Source organism: Urocitellus parryii, chromosome 7, assembly GCF_045843805.1.
Source record: "Urocitellus parryii isolate mUroPar1 chromosome 7, mUroPar1.hap1, whole genome shotgun sequence".
In the NCBI taxonomy this organism is placed as follows: Eukaryota; Metazoa; Chordata; class Mammalia; order Rodentia; family Sciuridae; genus Urocitellus; species Urocitellus parryii.
In genome coordinates this window covers 178,975,371-178,996,675 of record NC_135537.1, presented here as the reverse complement: position 1 = coordinate 178,996,675, position 21,305 = coordinate 178,975,371, and the positions used below count along the sequence as shown (strand labels likewise).

General features: G+C 50.7%; 2 protein-coding genes across 2 annotated transcripts in view; one reads left to right on the top strand and one right to left on the bottom strand.

The window, feature by feature from the left end:
• The window catches only part of Qrich2 (glutamine rich 2), a 33,924-nt gene extending 32,187 nt beyond the window's left edge, over positions 1-1,737 (top strand). Inside the window, exons 25-26 of the mRNA XM_077801302.1 lie at positions 107-235; positions 1,568-1,737. Of these exons, the coding sequence (XP_077657428.1) occupies positions 107-235; positions 1,568-1,737 (299 nt within the window). The remainder of the gene's footprint in view (positions 1-106; positions 236-1,567) is intronic.
• Positions 1,738-4,450: 2,713 nt separating this feature from the next.
• Positions 4,451-9,465, bottom strand: Ubald2 (UBA like domain containing 2). Its single transcript, XM_026404880.2, has 3 exons — positions 9,243-9,465; positions 8,826-8,888; positions 4,451-5,630 (listed from the first exon to the last, which is right to left on the bottom strand). Exons 1-3 carry the CDS (start codon positions 9,360-9,362, stop codon positions 5,319-5,321), a joined length of 495 nt encoding a protein of 164 aa, XP_026260665.1. The 5' UTR covers positions 9,363-9,465; the 3' UTR covers positions 4,451-5,318.
• Positions 9,466-21,305: the final 11,840 nt, after the last annotated feature.

Sequence of the window (21,305 nt, the reverse complement as noted above, 5' to 3'; positions counted from 1 at the left end):
TTCTGACCATTCCGCTGAGGCTGGCTGTGACCTGCAGCCTACATCCATCTCCCCATGTGCCTGGGTCTGTCTCAGAAAAGACTCTTCCCTCCACTGCCCTCTGCAGCCTCAGGAGTGTCAAAGCACAAGACCAAGCAGCCCCGGCCCCACCTGCTCAGGCATCAGGCCCTGGGTAACATCGGACAGCTGCCCTCCCGGCCTCAGAGCACCCACCTATTGGCTGGCAACAACTCAGGTAGCTTTCTTCTGGATGAGGTGTCCTTCCATATGGCTTGAACACTGTCCTCTGGTCTCTCCTTCCTGCCCCACCACCCCCTTATCCAGCTAGTTTATACCTTTGTTTCCCTGAAGAGAGGAAAGGCTGGGAGCTGAAGGGTAGGATGGGAAGGAAAAGAGAAAGTCAATTACTGAGTGCTTGGCATGTGCCAGGTCTATGGGGTGGATACTACTGCTGTTCCTGATTCATACAAGAGGACACAGGTTTCTCTGGCTTAAGCCCAGTCCTTCCCTTCTCACATAACAGGATTCTCTTTGAGCTGCTGCTTATGGGATCCAAGCACCTGTAGGACATGGGACCATGATCAGGCCCCAAGGGACCCCTCACTCTGGTGCTGCCTGGAGGTATTCCTCCCACCCCCAGGCCTGGAAAGCCCCCACAGCCCCTGGTCTCATCCAAGGAGCTAGATCACATCTTAAGGTCAGGGAGCAAAGGGCCTCAAGGTTAGCCATACAAGGGCCTGGGTCCCTTGCTAGGATCCTGGGGCCAAAAGGCTTGATCAATACCAGGTAACTATTCAGGTCTCTCCCCTCTGCAGACCTAGGTTTTCTCATCTGTCATCAAGGGGGTGGGGTGCTGGATGCATGCTTCTTAGAGTTAGGGCCCCTGTGAGATTGTCACAAAGGTGTCAACCTTCCATTTATCAAATACGTACCCTCAGTACCTAGTAAATCTGTAGGAGGTTCAAGGATCCCCTGACACCCACACACCATCCCCATCCCCAGCTTGAGGGCTCAAATCCTCTGTGCTCTGTAACACCCTTCCATTCCCACATTCAGTGAGTGCCTGTGACAAAGGAAGAAGGGAAAACAGAAGAGAAAGCTTTGTTGGTAATGGTGCCTCGCCTTCACTGGGGATGCCTTCCTGTCCAGGCAGCATTTAGGAGTTTTTATACATACAAACAATTTTAATCCACACACCAATACTAAGGGGTAGGGACCATTGTTAGTCCCAGTTACAGCTGAGAATACCAAGGCGCAGAGAAGTCTTAGGAAACATTCCTGTGCCTTTATGATCTGTGTGATGTTGTCTAAACAGTCCTGTATTAACATTACCCAAGAGGCAGACTTTTGGCCCCAACAAGAGGGCATGTTTACTGACTAACTTTCCTTCACAGGGATTATAAAGGAGCCCCAACTGCTCCAGCGCTTCTAAGTACTCTGCATACTCCAATCCCACCAGCCTGGCCAATGGGGCCATGCCTGACTTCCGTGTGCTTTGGGTGAGCTGAGTGGGCCTTAGTGGGTATGGGATACATGGTGGAGCTATCTATGCCCTCCTGTCTTGCAGTTTCTTCGAGGCAACATCTCTCCCAGTCAGATATGGCCCATCCACCCAGCCCCACTGAGATGGAACACCTGCAGGACAACGGTTCAGGACCAGAAATGCACATGGACATACCTCCTGAGGAGGAGCTAGAGGAGCCCACTCGGGGACCACGGTCCACCACTGCTCCCTGAATAGAGCTTTAAGTAAATGTTTAAGAAGAGGCTTATATTGGGGAAGGCTTCTCTGTCCAGTCCTGCCTCAGGAAGATGGAGTGAGAAGGCAGTGCCTGCTGCTGGCCAGGCAGCCCCAGGTGCCCCCAGGGTCCTCAGTCTGAGAATTAGACCTCCGGTCCACCACAGAGATGAAGCTGTTCTGAGCGTGCTGGGGCTCCTGGAGGGCTTCACCGTTGAATTCAGGGCAGCCTGGGTTGGGCCTCCTCTCACACCCATCAGCCAGCCCAAGTGTGCTGCTGCCTTCAGGGATGCAGCCCTACCTTCTGATGTGGAGGACTGGCCCAGGCCACTGGATCCATGGTGTGGATGTGCTAACTGTATCTTGGAGTAGAGGGCAGAGCTGCTTGCTACTGCCCTGCTGCCAGCTCAGGGCAGCTCCTGGGTCCTCACACAGGTCCCAGTGAAGCAATGCCATGAACCAGAAGCAAAAACCCACAGCCCCTGGGAAGGTTACCATGCTCTACTGTCTGCCCTTGAGTGGGCCACACAGCCAGCCACAGCCTGAAGGCCAACCCCTGGGAAGATGGAGAGCTGGGGTTCAAGAGGCATGGCTTGCATTTTGTGGCAAGGCTGAGCCTTCAACCTGCTCCAGGCAGCTGCTTGGCCCATTTGGTCACCTCCTCACTAGCCCCAAACCTACAAACCTATGGAAAAAATGCACCGCTATTGGTGGGAGGGTACGGAGGAGTACTGTGTGATTGAGCCGGCAGCAGCTGCCAGGAACAAGCCCCCAATTGAACCTCCTGAACTTGGGTCACTGGCTGAATTCTGGGGTCCCCCAGGAGACAGGCAAGCTGGGGACAAAGAAGGCCTGAATCATCAAAGCAGTTTCTACCTCAGGTCTTTTCCCACATCAGAGGGAACCAAATGCCCAGAGTGGAGGATGGGGCTCTCCCCACCCCCAGTTCCCATCATCCCTCACATGGGAAAGGGATGTCTCGGGTAAGAGGCTCATTTGGGGGTGTGAGAAGAGGGGGCAAATCACACAGGAAAGAGAGGCAGGAAATGGCCCAGAAATAGGTTTCTCACCCCTGGCCTGGTGTGGGCAAAAGTGGGCTTGGTGGGGGATGCTGTGGGAGGTGGGATGCACCCTGAGGGTGGTTCCCTGCTTCCTGATCCCAAGAGTCCACGTATCTTTATGTAATCACATAATGCTCATGGCTGGGTGGGAAGAAGAGCTGCTTGGACAGTGGGCACCCCAGGCCAGTACCCTTTTCTCTGTACACAGGAGGCAGCGCCAGGTCATCCCTTCCCCCTTGGCTCCTATTTCTCTCACTAAAGCCCCACCCTGGCAGTGAAATGCCAGAAGGTCAGCTCAGTTTCCCTGGTCTAGAAGCCAAATTCACAGGCTTGGCAGGGAGGAGCAGGTCAGCTCTCCTCACCCACAGAGGACAGGAGTCACATTCCCCAAGTTGCCGGGGCATGGCCGCTCTACCCTCTCCCAGGCTGGCACACACCTGAGTGCACCCCAGCCCCGGTCCCAGCAGCCTCTAGTGGTGTCACAGCCTGAAAGCCCACGTTCCTTCCAGGGGCTTCCCCTGCTAGCCTGGGAAAGCACAGGTGGGCAGGGGCAGAGCTGAGGCTGGGAGGAGTCTCAGGGGTTTCCAATCGGGAAACAAAACTGAAAGGACAAACCCAGCTTTCACGTGCAGTAGACAGGGCAGCTGGGCTCACTGTTCCACTCCACTAAAGGAGGGGGTGCCCCCAATCAGGGTGAGAAGCTGCAAAAAGGCCCAGAGGCAAGGTGGTTAACAACCTGGCTGGGGCCCTTAAGTTTCACTTCACTTTAGGCCAAAACCTCCAGCCCCCAGCCCAGCAGTTCTGCCTTTCAATAGCCCTTGGTCCCCCTCAAGCCACTGGAAGGAGTAAAGCTCAAGGCAGGGCTGCCCCTACCATTGCTGGTACTGGCTGCCACATGGTGGTTGTCCATGGCTCCAGGAGGAATTCCAACCATGTGGCAGGTCACTCACTCTCAGCCTGTCTCACTCACCTGAACATGTACTGGAGGACAGCAAGAAAAGGTGCTGGCCAAGGACAGCCAATGCTGCCCATTCTAATACCTGGAGGACTGCAGTGCAGGTGGAGGAAATGGAAGCAAGTGTCTCCAGGAACCCACCCACTCTCTGGCTCCAACAGCTGTGGAGTCATACAAATACATACTCATTGACACACCTCCCCAAGGGAGGCTGAGGGTAGGAACAGTAAGATGGTCCCAACTGGAAGATGCAGGGAGTGCCTAGGGCAAAGCGGCATTTGGGAGAACACCAGCTTTCCCAGCAGCAAAAAGGATTGGTTTCCAGGGCCAGCCCTGTGGTGCACACCTGTATGCCCAGCTCCTTGGGATGCTGAGGAAGGGGATAGGCAGGCATGCAGCTCAGTGATAAAGCTGTGCTCAATCCCCAGTGGGGTTGGGGGTGGATGGCTTCCCTCCAGGCTCAAGGGTTCTGCTGTTCCCAGCTATAGACAAGGACCAAGTCTTGCAACATCCAAGTCAGACTTGTCCCTACTCTTGCTTGTACTATCAATCCCCCCATGCAGATGCCATCCAGAAAGAACAGCCAAATTCAATGGGGCCCCTCCCCCGACCACAGCACAACCAGAGTCCCCACAATTCTCTTCCCAAAGGAATAGCTTCTACCCAGGAAAATAAAGGCACTGCAAAGCAGGGAAGTTAAGTCTTTTTACGTTTTTAAATTAAAATTCACTCTGGTGAGATGAGATTTTGACTTAGGAACTCCACCCAAAGGTGGAGCTCCTCCAACCCTGGACACACATGGGGAAAGCTTAGGTGACCAGAGGACAGTCAGGGATGGGACAGTTAGGTCCCCCACTGGGCAGAGCCTGGCCTTCCAAGCCAGCTCTTTAGTCCTATAAGCCTTTCATACCCAGCTGGAGATAGTGACAACAGCTAAAAGTCACCAGAGGGGCCACAAAACAAGGGTGGCAGAGGAGATGAAGAATCAAGAGCATGGCAGTGTTGGGGCTAGGGGGCAGGGAGAGCCCCGTGATGCCAAGAAGGCCCTTCTGGGACCTCTCCTGCAGCTGCTAGGTAGCTGTCCCCAGGATGGGAGGAGTTGGGATCTTCTTCCTGATGGCAGGTATGAATTCTGAGTGAAGGCAGCTCACATCCGACTGCAAAGGACATTCCACGTGACTTTGAAAGACCCCTTTGCCCAGAGACTGGACTGGGGGAAGAGCTGCTGGCCAGGGAAGGATTCTCGTGGCTCTTCCCCTCTGACCCCCGCACCTCAGGTGTATCCGCCTCATGCTCACATACATTAGTTATATTTATATATTCATATATATTATAGTTATATATTAAAAAGAGAAAAAAACTTGCCCAAAGAGAAACTCCTGAGGGACCCAAGTGGCCCAGGAAGTTTACTGTCCCCCCACCCACAAAAATTCTTTTATAAAATCTTCCAGTGCGATCTTCAGGAAACCCCAAACCTCCCCAGCTCCCCCCTCCCTGACCCTCTTGTGTCCCCACAACCCCAGACTGCCCCCCACTCCAGCCCAGCACTTGGAGGCATCCAGTCTCATCTCTGGCCATCCATCGCTGCCATGGCTTTCTGCTGGGCGCCCCCCTGCTGTGCTCCAGGGGGCCAAGTGGGCTGTGGGCAGTGGAGGTGGTGGAAAGAGGTTGGGGAGGAGGGCGGGATCCAGTGAGCCTGGTGGCTGGGAGGGGAGGAGGCCCAGAAAGGACTGAAGTTTGCAGGGGGTGAGCAGGCCACCGCAGTCATGGGGCTGTTGTTGCTCTGCAGGCCCTCGGAGGCACGGAGCTTGGAGAACATGGCCAGCGCATCGGGGAAGTTGGGCGGTGTGGCAGGTGTGTTGCTGGGAGTACACATCTGCAGGGAGAGAAGAAGATGTGGGGAGGGCTGCCTGCAGGGTCCCAGAGCCCTTTACTCCCATCGCTCAGCCCACAGCTTCAACAGGATTGAAGCACCCTCTCTCCCCTCCAGAGTCAATAAAAACAAAAAACCAGGGCAAACACATAAATCTCGCCAAAGCCAAAGGGTCATCCTTGGAAATGACACCAAGGGTATCAGAAAAATCAGCCGTCTCCCTCCATCATCCATCCTCAAGATGTTCCCAGGGTGCTGGGTAAGAAAGAACAGCCAGCTACAGAAAAGCTACTCTCGTGTTGAGTTTATTCCACATTCTCAGTCAAAAAACCCTGGAGCCCTCACCTCCAAGATCTTACTTCTCACAAGGAGGCCTGGTTGGCTGAACTCTTTCCATATTGTAAACAAGTAAACAGGCTCAGAGGTCAAGTTCATGACAGAAAATGCACTCAAAAGCAGGGTACAGTTGAGAAGGCCCGTTCCAGGCTCCCAGGTCTTCAGGCTCAAGGTCTTAACTGTGGGAAGGCCACACTCTGCTGGGCCAGAGCTTCCCAGTGCAGCATCCAGATTTGGACTCCCTAAGTCTGGAGTCTCCAGCCTCATTGCCTGCCTGTCCTTGCCCAGAGGCTTGGCAGCTCGGTCTAAACAGCCCCTCCCAGTACTCTTATGGGGGTAATTCCAAAGAGTCCAACAAGAGTAGTCTTCTGCCACTGCCCTTGGGGCAGGGAACAGGCAGCCCAAAGAACAAAACCTACACAAACTGGGCTGACCTCAAAGTCGTTTCTCCCTTTCCCAGGAAGCCATGGGAGTCCTTCTTTGAATTTCTCCTAATTTTAGTAACACTGGCCCCACCCCCAGGCACAGGGCTGAGGTGGGGGCAAGACTCTAGGACTTCACCATGAAGGAGGAAGGCTTGCAGCTCTGCAGTTAAACCTAAGGCAGAAACTGAGAGGGGGACCCCACCCCACCCTGGTCAGAGGCTGGTGCCACATCAGCTCCTAGGGGAACTCTGACCATTGTCTTCCCAGGGGCCCTCAGGGGAGGCCAAAGAACTCAGCCAGAAGCCAGGCCCCACCCAGACATTTCCCTCCTCCCTCTTGGGATTCCCTGCCCCCCATCAGGGCTGAATTCTCCATAGCAGGAAACAATGAATGGGGGGTGGGGGTGGAGGCAAATTGCATCACAGCATCGTGACCCACTTCCCCAGTTCACCAAGTCAGTGGGGCCTATCTCCTCTAGCAGCCACCCTGCTCCAGAGAATAGCCCCATGGCTAACAGGGCCTGTGCCTGCCTGCCTGCCTGCCTGCCTAGGTGAGCTTGGGCAAGTTTCCGCACCTCTTTGAAGCTTCTCTCTGCTTTAGTAAAACCAGGGGCTTGGACCAGAGTACTAAAGCCCCCTCCCCAGGCTCTCCAGTGAACCCTGTGTCCCATCACCCCTCCTCCCCCTTAGGTCAAAGTCGTCCTGCTTCCAGTCTCACTGACCTCCTTCATTATTATCTGGGGATCTTCCTCCAACTGTGGGAATCTATAAAACAATCCTATAAGGAATCTATAGGGCAATCATTTATAGATTACTCATGTCTTGGTAACTTCTGGTATTGCAATTCTGTGAACAGTCTCTAGTGTTTTTATTTCGCTTTTTCCTTTGATTTATGGTCTAAAAGAACTGCCAATTCTGAGGGCAAGGACTGACCGTCCTGATGAAGCGCCCAGTACTTGTCACTGATGGATACACTGATTATAATGTCTATTACAAAACCTGCTGCCTCCCCTGAGGGAAGCTTCCAAAAGCCATTACAATCCCCCTGGGATTTGCAGACAAAGGGGAAGGAAAAACCAAACAGAACACCAGTCTTGGCCCTTTCCTGCAAGTATCCCAGGTCCTGGCCCTTCAGAATGGCAATGTTGAAGGCCCAGGGCATTTCAGAGTGACTACAAGTGGGAAGGAACAAATCTCAAGGCTCTTTTGAGAACCTGATAAAGGCAGGGAGCTCCCAGAGACTTCCACAGCTGGATGCAGAGGAGTATGTCTCCTGGAGATGAACCCCTCCTGGGCTTACTATGGTGGGGAGAGGGACTGCCACAGCCTTGCAGCCAGTACCCGTCTTCCACTGTACTTCCAATGCCTTTCTTCTGTGATTTATCCTTTGCATGAGCCACTCTAAGAGAAAAGCTAGTTTAAAAAGTCAAGGCAGACCCATTTGTCCTCTGTGACTAGATGAAAACAGTAAAGGACAAGACACAGCAGAAGTTAGGAGCAGCCTATGCCCTGGAGAGAGCCATGGGCAAGGACACCCATGTGTAAAAAAATGCCAAAAATGCACCCTGAAGCCACAGCAGCGTTGAGGAATAATGTTTTATAGTCCCCATCACTGAGCTCAATCCCTCCCACCCAATGGGCTAATAGGTAACCAGGGGTGGGGGTGAAGAACGGATATTCTGGGACTTCACAAAGCAAGGTACCCCCTGGCCAGGAGGGCAAAGGCTTCCTCCTGGGGCCAAGTTGGAAAGAAAACAAATCCGGCCCAGAACCACTTCTGTTTCCTGGACTGCAAGTCTCTAAATGTACTGATATTAAATGCAAATTCTTGGGCTTATCTTGGGTCAAAATCTGTTGTCCTCCTCACACTGGGTATCTCGCCTTGGGCTTTGGGAGGGGGTCAGCATACCTTGGGCTTTAGGAGGGCTAGCCGGCTTCCTGAGTGGGTGGATTTATCCCTTCCCCGTTTCCTGCAGCGCTGGGTGTGTGTGGAGGGGGAGGGGGCTGCGCTCCAAAGCTCCGGGCTCCTCATTAGCACACGAATACCCCAACTCCCAGCGCCCTCCCGGGCCTTCCCGGGCGCTCCGGCCGCCTGGTGTCCCTCCAGCCCCCTCCCCGCCCCTGCCCGCCGGCTCCGGAGCCCCCGCTCGTCCTGGGGCCGTCACCCGCCCCTTACCCTCAGGGCGCAGCGCCCCGCTCCAGGGCTCAGGCCCGGATCCCGCGGCCAGGAGGCGGATCCCGAGGTCCGGCGAGGCCGCGCCGGCCCCGAGCGCTCCTTCCAGGAAGACATTTTGGCTCTTTGTTTACATTCGCGGCGCGGCGCTCCCCGGCAACATGGCTGTCACCCCGGCTGACAGCGCCCGCCGGGCCAGCCTCCCGCCGTCCTGCCGAGCGCGCCGCCCGGCCCCAGCGGGCCGCGTCCGCGCCGCGACACTTACCATCTGGGGGTGATGGTGGCTGTTGGGAATGTTGGTCTCTTGGAAAAACGTGCTCAGGGCGGTCTGTAGACAAACACGGGGCAGAGCGGCATGAGCCCGGCCCGGCCGGAGCGCAGGAACCGCCGCCGGCCCTCCGCCCAGCCTCCCGGCCCGCGCCCGACCCCTGCCCCAAACCCGGCCTGTGCGGGGCGCCCTAGCCCCGGGGCCTAAACGCAGAGCCTCCGCGTCCCCCGCCCGGCCCGGGTACTGGGCCTAGGGCCCTCCGCACCCGGGGGACTGACTGGGCGCAGGCCCTCCGCGTCCCCGGGCCCGGCCCAGGCCAGACCCATTCCCAGGCCGTCACGAGCGGATCCCCCGCCCCCAGAGCCCCGACCGGCCCCGCGGAGAGGGCGCGCTCATCCAGAGGCCCGCGCGCACCTCGAACTGCCAGTGGGCCGCCTGCAGCAGCTGCTTCGCCTGGTCGGCCGCGCAGCCCGCGGCCAGCACGAACTGGTTGATCATGACCTGGTGCCGCAGCTCTTCCATGTTCACCGACATGGTGCGACCGGAGGCCCGGCAGCGTCGGCCGCGCGGATCCGGGGCTCGGCGGCCGCGGGGGCCGCAGCTCGGCTCGCGCTCGCCGCCGCCGCCGCCGCCGCCGCCGCCGCCGCCGCCGCCCGGCGAATGTTGTGGTTCGGCTCCCGCGGCCCGGCCGACACCACAAACAACAGCGCGGGGCGGGGCCGGGGTGTCCCAACGTTCGGGGGCCGCGAGCCGCCGCCGCTGATTGGCCGGCGTGCCGCTCCGCCGGCGTCCGACTCCCAGACAGACGTTCGATTCGAATCCTGCGGCCGGCCGGACTGCACTGTTTCTCTTTTCACCCAGCCGCGCCCATTGGCGGAGCTCAGCGCCGTAGGGCTCCCCGGTATTGGCCGGCCGCTGTGTTTTGGCTTATCCGGGATGCTGGTTGGCTGAGGCCGGGCATTGGGGGCGGGGCTCTGTGCACTGATTGGCCTCCAGTGAGCCTGTTCGAACTCAACTTGAAAACCTCGAGTGCCTGCTGATTGGCCGAGACCCCTCTGTTTGCTGTTGTAGGCTTGGGGGTGGTGCGGCCAAGTTCATTCATTACTTCATTGAAACTGAACATGCTCAGCTGGAAAAGCAAGACCGAGTGGCTTTGACTCATTTCCTCTGAAAGATGTGGTCATCTCGAAAAACAGAATGATCAAAATAGAAAACAGACGGAACCTTGCAGCTGCTCAAGTCTCAAAGTCTTAAATGTTTAAAGTAACTTCCAAGCAGTCAATTCAAATTAAAAAAAAAAAAAATCCTTTGAAATGTACCGCGTGAGGCCCAGGTTTCAGTCCCCAACACCAAAAAAAGAAAAGGGCAAGGGGTGTATAATGTACATATAGTAAAGCTATGTCACAGGTACAAGTCACAGACAAAAGGAATAACACCGGATCAATTAACAGAACAATCCAAGAACTCGGATCTTGCCCCCTTCTAATCACTGCCCACCCCCAAAATTGAGCAGTCTCCCTGTTTTTAAACCAAAAACCTTGCTCTCTGAGATGTCAATCAATATTAATGAGTAATGAATATAACTGCAAGAGGGAAAAGTCACTTTCCCAAGTTGAACTTTTTTTTTCCTTTTAAATTGGTTGACCTAACTGAAGCTGTAATTTTTACCTTTTTCTTTTTTTTTCTTTCTTTCTTTACTTTTCTTTTTTTTTTTTTTTTTAAGGTGAGTGTTTCTACACAGGTACTGGTTCCAACTCTAAACCTTTATTCATTTTTAGAGAAGAGCTACTAGTTGCCTAGGCTGGCCTCCAACTCCTGGGCTAAAAGGAGCCTTATGTCTCAGCCTCCAGAGTAGCTGGGACTACAGGAATGCCAACGCAGCCCACAACTCTAGTATTTTTAAACCCCAATTTGTTTTTATGGTGCTGAGTTTCCACCTTCTGGATTAGGATTTGACCTTCAGGGCTGTTTGGGGATTGTGGAGGTGGAGAAAGGACAAAGAATTTAAACAGATTGAAGTAGGAGGAGAAGTTAGAAAGGTAAAAACATCCACCCACCCTCCAAACCTGTGTGTTCATATATGTAAATAATGGACTGAGGGGTAGCTTGACAGTAGAGCATGCTTAGTCCTGGGTTTTAGCCCCAACACACACACAAACACACACACACACACACACACACACACACACAGAATTGGCTCTCTTCTGAGCATGCACAGACTTTTTTTTTCCTTATCATTATTCCCTGAACAAAACAGTAAAACTACTATTTATGTAGCATTTAGATTGTATTAAGTATTGTAAGTAATCTAGAGATGATTGAAAGTGCAGGGGAGAATGAGTGTAGGTTTTAGGCAAATATGACACCATTTTATATAGAAGGCTTGAGAATTTGAGCATTTTGGTATGGGGAGAGGGAGTCTGGAACCAATTTCCTGGGGCTACTGAGGGACAACTGGGTTGTTAGGGATTTACTATTAGGGTTTCTGTTTCAGAAAGAGTACATTTTTTTAAAAAATCTGAACTGCCAATTATAGAGTATATTCTAACTAGTTAAGGTGTGAAGAACAAGAGGCTAGGAAGAAGAAAGCAAATCATGGTTCTGACTCTACCTAAAATGGATTAAATTCCCCATCTAAGAAAACTCAATCATATTTTAAAAGACATAGATCAATGAAGAAAAAATTACAACCAATGTTTATATACTGATGAAAAAACAGCTGAGAATGTAGCTGAATTTTAAGATACTTGCTTAGCATGTATGAGGCCCTGGGCTTCCCCCTACCTTAGCACCTCAAAGAGACAAGGAAACACAGCCTTGGGCATTTTAATTTTAATTTTAAATGAGTTATCCCATTTAGTTTGTCTTTTGGTTTGTTTGTTTGTTTGTTTTCAAAGGCTGGGAGTACTGTAATTGACCTTGGACACTCCTAAGTGCTCAGGGCCTGAGACCCGAATGTGGTTGGGTCAGTCCAGTGTAGTTGTCCCTCAGTGTCCATTGAGGGATTGGTTCCAGGACCCCTGAAAGATAGCAAAATCTGTGGATGCTCAAGTCCCTTACATAAAATGGTATAGTGTTGTACATGACCTTATATATCCTCTTGCATAGTTTCAATCACATCTGGACTACTTATAATGCCTAGTGCAATGCAAATGCTATGTAAACAGGAGTACTGTTTGGTTCAGGCAGTAAGGACAAGTGGGGGTGGGGTGTCAGTATGTGTTCAGTACAGACAGTTTCCTTCTCAAATATTTTTCATCCAAGATTGGTTGATTCCAGCAATGTGGAACCTACAGATAGGAGGGACAACTGTGCAGCTTCCCACCCTTCTCTTCCTGTCATTGCAAGGTGAAAACAAAAGTGAACAGCCAGCAGCTTCCATTGCCAGGGAGCTCAGGCCACAAGCAGCCCCAGGACAAGAAAGTAGTGTCATTGTGGGGCTCCAGGTTTTCATTAATACACGCAAGTATCATATGCCTTGAATAGTGGAGTCTACTCTGGGTAGAGTTTTGTCTGGCCACAGGACAATGTGCCCCATGGCCTCAGATCTTAATTAACAAGTTCTCAGGGAAGACAAGAGTCCAAAATTGCCAAACCTGTTATTTCTCGGACACCAAGGCAGTTGTTCCCCAAGGTTTATTATTAATTTAGTTTAAGCTTTTTTTCAGTACTGGGGATTGAATTCAGGGCCTTACATATGCTAGGCCCTGAGTACTCTACAACTAAGCTACATCCCCAGCCCTTTTTATTTTATTTTTATTTTGGTAGTACTGGGGTCTGATCCTGGGGTGCCGTACCTCTGAGCTACATTCTAAGCCCTTTTTATTTTACTTTGATACAAGTTCTTCCTACTGGCCTCTGACTTGTGATCCTCCTTCCTCAGCCTCCTGAGTCTCTGGAAGCACAGGTGTGCACCACTGTGCCCAGCACAAAGGTTTATCTATTGTTTGCCATTCCTGGGCCATAGCTGTGAACACCTGAGTCCCAAGGGTCCCAAGTCAGAGGAACTGGGGTTCTGCTCATCTTCTGAAGGCAAAAGTTCGCTCTAGGCAGTGGGAAGGAGAGCTAGAGAGCTCCTCCTGTGATCTGTGGTGCTGCAAGGTGGAAGTACTTTATCAATACTCAGTCTTCTGAGAATCTAGTTGAAGATGAGCGTCTGGGAGCCATGGAGAATGAATGAGGTCATGTTTGCAAGAGGGCTTTGAGCTGTTGGGATGAAAGCAACTTCCCAAGTGCAAGGTATTATTAACTGAAGGTGTTATTATTTTAATCTGAGTGGACAATGTGTGGCAGGTAAAACAGAGCAATAAAAACATGCCCATTAATAACAAATAAAACACACGGCAGTGGCCTTGGAAAGAACAAAATCTTCTTGGTGACATCAAATAGTTGGGGCCTTGGGACCAGCAATGATGCAGCAACAGGGAAAAGAAACAATCTTAGCCAGTATTTCCTGGTGCCAGGTTAAGCAGGGTGTTGTTGGATGCAAGTCACCGTGTCACTCCTGGCAGATACATGGCTGGACCGCAGCACACGGCTCCATTTGCCAAACACTTCATGCAAGCCGGGCCCTCTGGCCTCTCGGAGGGAGTGTGCATGTGTCTGTTAACTCGCTTCCATCCTCCCAACCACCAGGAATCCCATTTTGCAGGTGAGGCAGCGGTTTCCCCAAGTCACCCAGTTGGTGGAGTGAGGGGTGGTTACACACAGTACTACCTCCCTTTATGGCACAGTCATCAGCTCAGAAGGGGCTCACTAGGGGGTCCCTTCCAGACAGGAGCTCCCAAGGGCTCTGAGATTTCCACCTGGGAGGCTTGAGCGGGAGGAAAGGGCACAGGCTGTCTTGGAGGAGCGCCGGCGGCATTCCCAAGCCGCCTCTCTGCAGTGCATTTCAGTGCTGTTCCTTTTTCCTCCTGTCCACTTCCTACTCCCCAAACTCAGACAAGCCCAACACAGAACAGGGAGCGTGAGGAGGACGGAGGCTCAGAGGGCGCGGAATATACTCCAGCAGCACTGGGACTAAACCGGAGCTCGAAGATCAAAAAGCTCATTTCCTTCCTCCCTCCTCTCCTTCCCTCGCTTCTCCCCTTCCTTCTCTTCCTTCCTTCCTGTAATTCTCAATTCTAGTTTCCCTCCTGTTACTTCAAACTGCCAGAACAGGACTCAGGAGTAGAGGGCTTGCCTAGACGGCAAGAGGCTCTGGGATCCATCTGGGGACAAAAGGACAGAGTGTCCAGGGGAGCAGAAAGGAGGGAGAGTGGGAAGGGAAGCACAGAAAGACACCTGGAGTGAACGGCCCCTGGGGCCTCTGGGTTAGGCTGGACCCTGGACCCTCGAAGGCTCAGACCCGGGAGGTGCTGGGATTTCAATGGTCTCCTTTTGCTTTTCTGGATTTCTAAATGCTACTGCTAGCTTTTGTTTCTTTAATGTAACCTCTATTTTGCTGCTATTTTTCATTGCAAATTTATGCACTTTATACCATGGGGCGGGGTGGGGGTGGGGTTAAGTAGACTTTGCCACCTTGAAATTGTTTTTTCCCTCTTAGTCTTTGGCCTCTGAGAGGAAGGAGGCTTAGTGCAGGAGCACTGCTCTTCTACCCCAGCAAATCCCAGTGCTTCCAGGGAGAACAGCTCTGTGTACTGAGGGCAGATGGGAACCTAGCTCTGTCTGAATGCTTTACTGGGATTTCTTCATTAAACACAGTGATCCAGTGTGGTGGGACCACCCTGCAGAGCCCCAGCTGGTAGACAAGAGGAGCAGGCAAGTCAGACAGGCCAAGGGATTCTGTTCAAGGCCTCTAGGCTCCCTCCCAGTGGAGCTGAGATTTGAATCCAGGTGTCTAATCCCTTCTTGGAAGCCCTGCCTCCCACAGTGTCCTTTAGCTTTCCCTGGATGGTATTAACAAGATCCTGAACTGCTGATGGAGACATCAGGAATGTCACAACTGATCCCTCAGTGATGAGTTGTTCATGCTGGTTGATACCAGATTATATTTTTTCACAAAATATCACTTGTCTCACTGGGACAAAGGCCACACCGCTCCCAGTATTTTTAATGGCATTTACCCGAAGCAGCACTCTGGCCTGCACTTTCTGTCCTGTACCTGCCAGCCCAGTGCTAGGTGGCCCCACCTCCTTAGGTGTGTCTTGTGGTCGGGAGTTCTGGCAATCCTTACAAATGGACACTTGGCCAGACACAGGACTGGGCAACAAAGGGAGGGCCGCTGGACAGTCTCCTGAGGAAATGCTTCCTTCTCAGGGGCTCCATTGTTAGCTCAGACTCGGGACTCCTGGCCACCTTCTCTAGAGGGAATGGGAATCAGTAGGCCTGGAGCTGGGCCACCCTAGCTCCATCCTTGTGTCCAAAACACAGGAGGCCTGTTAGTGTGGAAGCTGCTGACTTCAGGTTTGAGCCAGCCTCCCGACCTGACCTACCTATTTTAAACTGGAGAAATATAACATACACTGAAAGCATGTGTCAAACCTACATACTTTTATTGCTGCATTATAGTTGTATGTAGTGGTGGGATTCGTTGTTACATATTCACATATGCACACAGTACACACTTAACAAAATAATTTGGCCAATATCACTCCCCAGCACTTCACCCTCCCTCCCCCTGTGTGGTTTTTAAAATCCTAGTCACTGGGGTCCCCAACACAGAACTTAAGAAGTTGAATGACCCTTCTCAAATGCGCCCCTTCCTTTCTTCTCCAGAGACTCTGTTCCTCAAATCTGCCTCCATCATCCCGAGCTCTCTCCTACTTAATTGTATGCATAGCATTTCGGGAACAATGCATTGTGGGGGTGGTGTAAGTGACTCTGTCTCTCTCTCTCTCCATTTAACCCTGGTGGATGAGCTCTTGGGTGTCCCCAGACCAATGTGGATACCTCACTGCAAGAGCTGGCTTCTCTTCTGTCCTCTGACCCCATACTGACCATCTTATCCAAACTGACCATCATGGGCCTAAAGGACACAGTCCGAAAAGCACCTCAGCACGCGGAAAACTGAAACTGGGGAGGATTGAGATAAATAGAAAAAAGATGAGAGGAGCTCTTGGAAGAGAGAACAATACAGATCAAAGCAAGTTCATACTGAGGCCCGTTTTGTGCACCTGCAGGACAAGACCAGGGCTGGGCAGCACTGAGCCTGATGGGCAGGTGCGGCCAGGGATGTGCTCCTTGCAGTGGGGGAGAAGGGTGGTCTAATCTCTTTTCTCCAAAAAGTGGCACACACGTCCAGTTGGCCCAGAGACCCGTCAGGTTCACCAGGTGAGGCTATGCCAGCCGAGGTAATGCAACCCTACAGCCCTTCTCACCCATACAGAGTCTGCAGCAGTTTGAGGACTCAAGAAAAACTCCTCTCTGGGCAGTGACATCATGATCCAGACCGTGGCATCTTCCATTGTCTTGCTGTCTTGTGGCTCCAGGTCAGCAAACATTAGCCCTCAGGTCCATTTCTTTTTTGTAATAAAGTTTTATTAGAGGGCAGCTGTGCCTATTTGTTTACATATTACTTAAGACCACTTCTGTGCCAGGGCAGAGTTGAGTGGCTGGGTGCCACAGACCACAAAGCCAGAAATATTTTCAATCTGGCCCCCTGTGACGTTTGGAACGGGCCAGCAGGCATCGACAGGGCTGGATTGCGGAGCATCAGCAGTGAGATGCTGTAGCCTGGGATTAATGGCCTCTGAGCACACTTCATTGACCTGAAGGGTCCTGTGCCTTCGCTGAACTGCAAGGGGGCAGCACAGCAGTTCTCCACGTACCCTCAAGAGGTGATGGGGTGTGGGAGCACCTTGGTGGAGTCACCATGCTCTCCTCAGGCAGCCAACCTGTGGGACAGTGAGGATCACCCTGTTTACTCTTGATTATCTCCACATTTCAGAGTCACATGGGGAATTAATTTTTATTTATTTTTTTTTCTTTTTTTTTTAAAGATAATTTCGGCTTTACTTTATTTTTTTTTAAAGAGAGAGTGAGAGTGGAGAGAGAGAGAGAGAGAGAGAGAGAGAGAGAGAGAATTTTTTTTTTTTAATATTTATTTTTTAGTTCTCGGCGGACACAACATCTTTGTTGGCATGTGGCGCTGAGGATCGAACCCAGGCCTAACGCATGCCAGGCGAGCGCGCTACCGCTGAGCCACATCTCCAGCCCTAATTTTTATTTTGGTTATTTTTATTTGTTTATTTTGTGGCACTGGGGATTGAACCCAGGGACATTCTACCCTGAGCTATATCCCCAGCCCTTTTTATTTTTTATTTTGAGACGCAATCTCACTAAATTGCTGAGGCTGGCCTCGAACTTTCAATCCTCCTCCCTCAGCCTTCCCAGTCACTGGGATTACAGGTGTGTGCCACTGTGCCAGCTCTTTAATTAATTAATTTTTTTTTTTTTTGTGGTGCTGTATGCTAAGCAAGCACTCCACTACTAAGCTACATCCTCAGCTTTACAGAGGGAATTTAAATTGACTAGGACCCAACTGACCAAACTATGCTAGGTACAAGTGTGATTATACCACAATGAATCCCACTTTTATGTGTAACTATAATACACTAATTAAAAGTACAACAAAGAAGTAGAAGAAAGACCAGTAGAGGAAAGGGACTAGGGGGAGGGAGGAAGGGAGAGCAAAGGGAAGTACTAGGGATTAAAATGGAGTAAATTACGTTATATGCATTTATGAATATATCAAAATGAACTTATTGTGCATGACTATAATGCACTCATAAAAAATGCCCCCAAATTGACTAGGATTTGGCAGAAAGCACAGAAATGTTAAAAGAGGTATGAGGTTGCTGATGAGATAATGTTTGAGGTTTCAGAAAATTTCAGGAACACAAGAAGCCAGCACAGGATGAAGAGAGAGAGAGAGAGTCCTGGAAAAGAAGGATTTGTTTAAAATAAAGCCTCTGACTTTTTGCTGGTTTGGAGGTGAAAGGTCCCCTTTGCCTTCAGAAACAGAGCAGCACCTCCAGGGAAAATGACAGAGGGCTATTTCCTGACCCCAAGAGCCCAAACTCTCCATCATCCTTTGGACCCAGCACAAGGGGCTGTCAATAAACACAGGACCAGTGTTCTGCATAAAGAGGAAGGAAGCGTTTGCTGCGCAGGAGAGCACTGGATGTACCCGACAGAGTTGGGAAACCCCCAGAATGTGCCTTGTCATCTCCCATGTCCATGCCATGCTAGCCCTTGCCTGACAGGCCCAGGGGGCTGGGAGCAGCCAGAGAAAACCTTGTGTCCTGCCCTCAGAGAGCTTCCAGACCCCAGCTGACCCACTGAAGAGACTGCATATGGAGCCCAGTTTTCAGAAAGGGGCCAAGTGATGAAACAGGGCATCCGTCTGTCCTGAAGGCATGCTTGTCCTATCAAGCTCTTGGACAGTGGTTTGTTTTTGTTTTTGTTTTGCTTTGTTTTTTTTTTTTTTTGCATTCCTAGGAATTGAACCCAGGACATTCTGCTGAACTCCATCCCCAGCCTTTTTAATTTTATTTATTTTTGGGTAGTGAGGATTGAACCCAGGCACGCTTAACCACTGGGCCACATTGCCAACCCTTTTTAATATTTTATAGAGACAATTTAATGTGAGGCCCTAAATTGCTTAGGGCCTCACATTAAATTGCCAAGGCTGGCTTTGAACTCATGATCTTCCTGCCTCAGCCTCCTGAGGAGCTGGGATTAGAGGTATGCACCACTCTACCTGGCTTGGAGAGAGGTTTAAACCAAAAAGAACTTCTACAGTTACGAGGAGATACAGGGTCCAAGGCTTGCTGAGAAAAGGGTTCTAATTCAGATAACGAGATCCTGTAGAAGGAAATGAGATAAGAAGAAACAGTAAACTTGGAGAGAGGCACGGTGACAGAGAAGTCCCCATGCATTGGACTTGATCAGTGGCACCAGAGACCACTCTGTGGGCTCAGCGGTCAGCAGGCCTGGGACTGGGCAGGCTTTCCCTTAGAGGCTCAGAGTGGCCATCTATGAATAAGGCCTGTGTTCTGGATTCCAAAGAGCCCCAGACAAGTTTCTGCTCCCTGTGCCTAGTTGAGCATCAGTTTCCTCACCTGAGACATGATAACAATAATAGTTGTGATGTCCTAGGGCTGTTTGAAAGATTAAATGAGAGGATGTATCAAAAGTGCTTGGGAACCCAGCATGGCGATGCACGCCCATAATCAAAGATCCTATCTCAAAATAAAAAAATGAAAAGGACAGGAGGTGCAATTCAATTGTAAAGCACTTGCTGAGTATGTGCAAGCTCCTGGGTTTGATCTCCATACCTCCATATCTCAAAAAAAAAAAAAAAAAACCCAAAGTGATTGTTCTTGGGTTTGGGTGCAGCTCAGTGGTAGAGCACTTGCCTAGCATTCTCAAGGGCCTGGGTTAGATCATCAGTACCAGACACACACACATACACACACACACACACACACACACACACACACAAGATTTTTAGAGACAGGATCTGGCTGTGCTGCCAATGGCTGGCCTTGAATTTCTGGGTTCAAGGGAACCTATTGCCTCAGCCTCCTGAAGAGCTAGACTATAGGCCCAAACCACCCAGCCCTGTTTTGATTATTTTTTTTTTTGAATAGTTTTTAGTTGTAGACGGACACGATGTCTTTCTTTATTTATTTTTTATGTAGTGCTGAGGATCGAACCCAGTGCCTCACACATTCGAGGAGAGCTCTCTACCTTGGAGCCACAACCCCAGCCCCTGATTATTCTTAATACATATTTAAATGGTTGTTATTTTAGTGAGCACTTACCATGTGGAAAACAATGTGCCTACTCTTTCTTGGGGGTTAAGAGAGAGAAGGCCGGGGGATGCTGGTAAACTGGCTCCATGGAATAAGGGGATGGCCTGATTCATATGTGATGGTTCAGCCTTGTAAACACTCTCATTATGGTCAGTATGGAGCTACCAACAGTTTATCAACTGGCTGGCGAAATTCCTGAACAATCAGCTCTGGAGAGCAGGCCCCAACATCAGTGAACTTTCTCTCTAGTTAACAAATGACACAGAAGGGAGAAGTTCCTAATGGCTACAACCTCTGACCCCTGACACACACCCCCTGTCAACCATGGCTGATCCAGACCACAGCGGGATAGAGCCATTGGGGGTCCCATCTGCTTCTAGGCAAGTATAGGCTGCTGCACTTCTGGAAGAACGAGGAGCAGGCTGTCTTTCTTTCTGACCCTTCAGCAGTCGTCATACATTTGACAGGGAAGATGTGTTCCTGGCCTTTTGAGTCCCAGCAGGCGTGCAAAGGTGATGACTCAGGAAATCAGAGTCCTGGGCTCTGCCTCCGGCTGCTGGGGCACGGGCCTCAGTTTGTCATCTGTGCAACAAAGGCAGGACCTTTAACACACCTCTTGGGTCTGGAATTCTAAAAGTCTGACTTAATAAAATTTACTTTTGGAATCCAGGCTCTTGGTAATTTTTTTTTTTAATTAAAAAACGTTGGGGGCGCTGGGGATATAGCTCAGTTGGTAGAGTGCTTGCCTTGCCTGGACAAGGGCCTGGGTTTGATCCCCAGCACCAAAAAAACAAAACAAAAAAAAGTTGGGTTGAGGTTGTACCTTAGCGGTAGAGCACTCACCTAGCACATGTGAAGTCCTGGGTTCGATCCTCAGCACCACATATAAATACACAAAATAAAGGTATTGTGTCCACCTACAATTAAAAAAAATTCTTTTAAAAAAGTTACCTTTTCAACTTAGTGAGATCCTGTCTCAAAAAATAAAAAGGGCTGGGGATGTGGCTTAGTGGTTAAGCACCCCTGGGTTCTACCCCTGTTACCAAAAGACAAAAAAAAAAAAAAAAAGTTAGCTTTTATTGAGCTCCTGCTATGTGCCAAGAATTGTGCCAGGGCTTCCCATATTTTGTCTAACTTAATGTTCAAACAGCTCTTTGCTGTTCTCATGCTCATTTGTAGATAAGGAAACTATGGCTCAGAGAGGTTGAAGAATTCCCCGAGATGTACAGCCAATAATGGAAGAGCTGGATTTTGATCCTTGTCTGACTCCAGAGCCAAATATTTTTTTTTAATATTTATTTTTTAGTGTTTGGCGGACACAACATCTTTGTTTGTATGTGGTGCTGAGGGTCGAACCTGGGCCGCACGCATGCCAGGTGAGTGCGCTACCGCTTGAGCTTGAGCCACATCCCCAGCCCCAGAGCCAAATATATATATATATATCTTTTGCCTTTCCAGGCTGGGCTGGCTGGCATCTAAGTATTGAACAAATCATATAGAAAATAATTCATACAACAAGACTTCTGAGAAAGAAAAAGAAAAGCCCTCCTCGGGCTGCAGTTCTCAGAGATGGCTTCGTGGAGGAGGTAGAATTTCAGCTGTAGGGTTCACCTGGACAGACAGGCATGGGAAGGACACACATGCAAGAACACATATTGTATTGTGGCTTGTTTTGAGGTACTAGGGATGAACCCAGGGCTCCATGCATGCTAGGTGA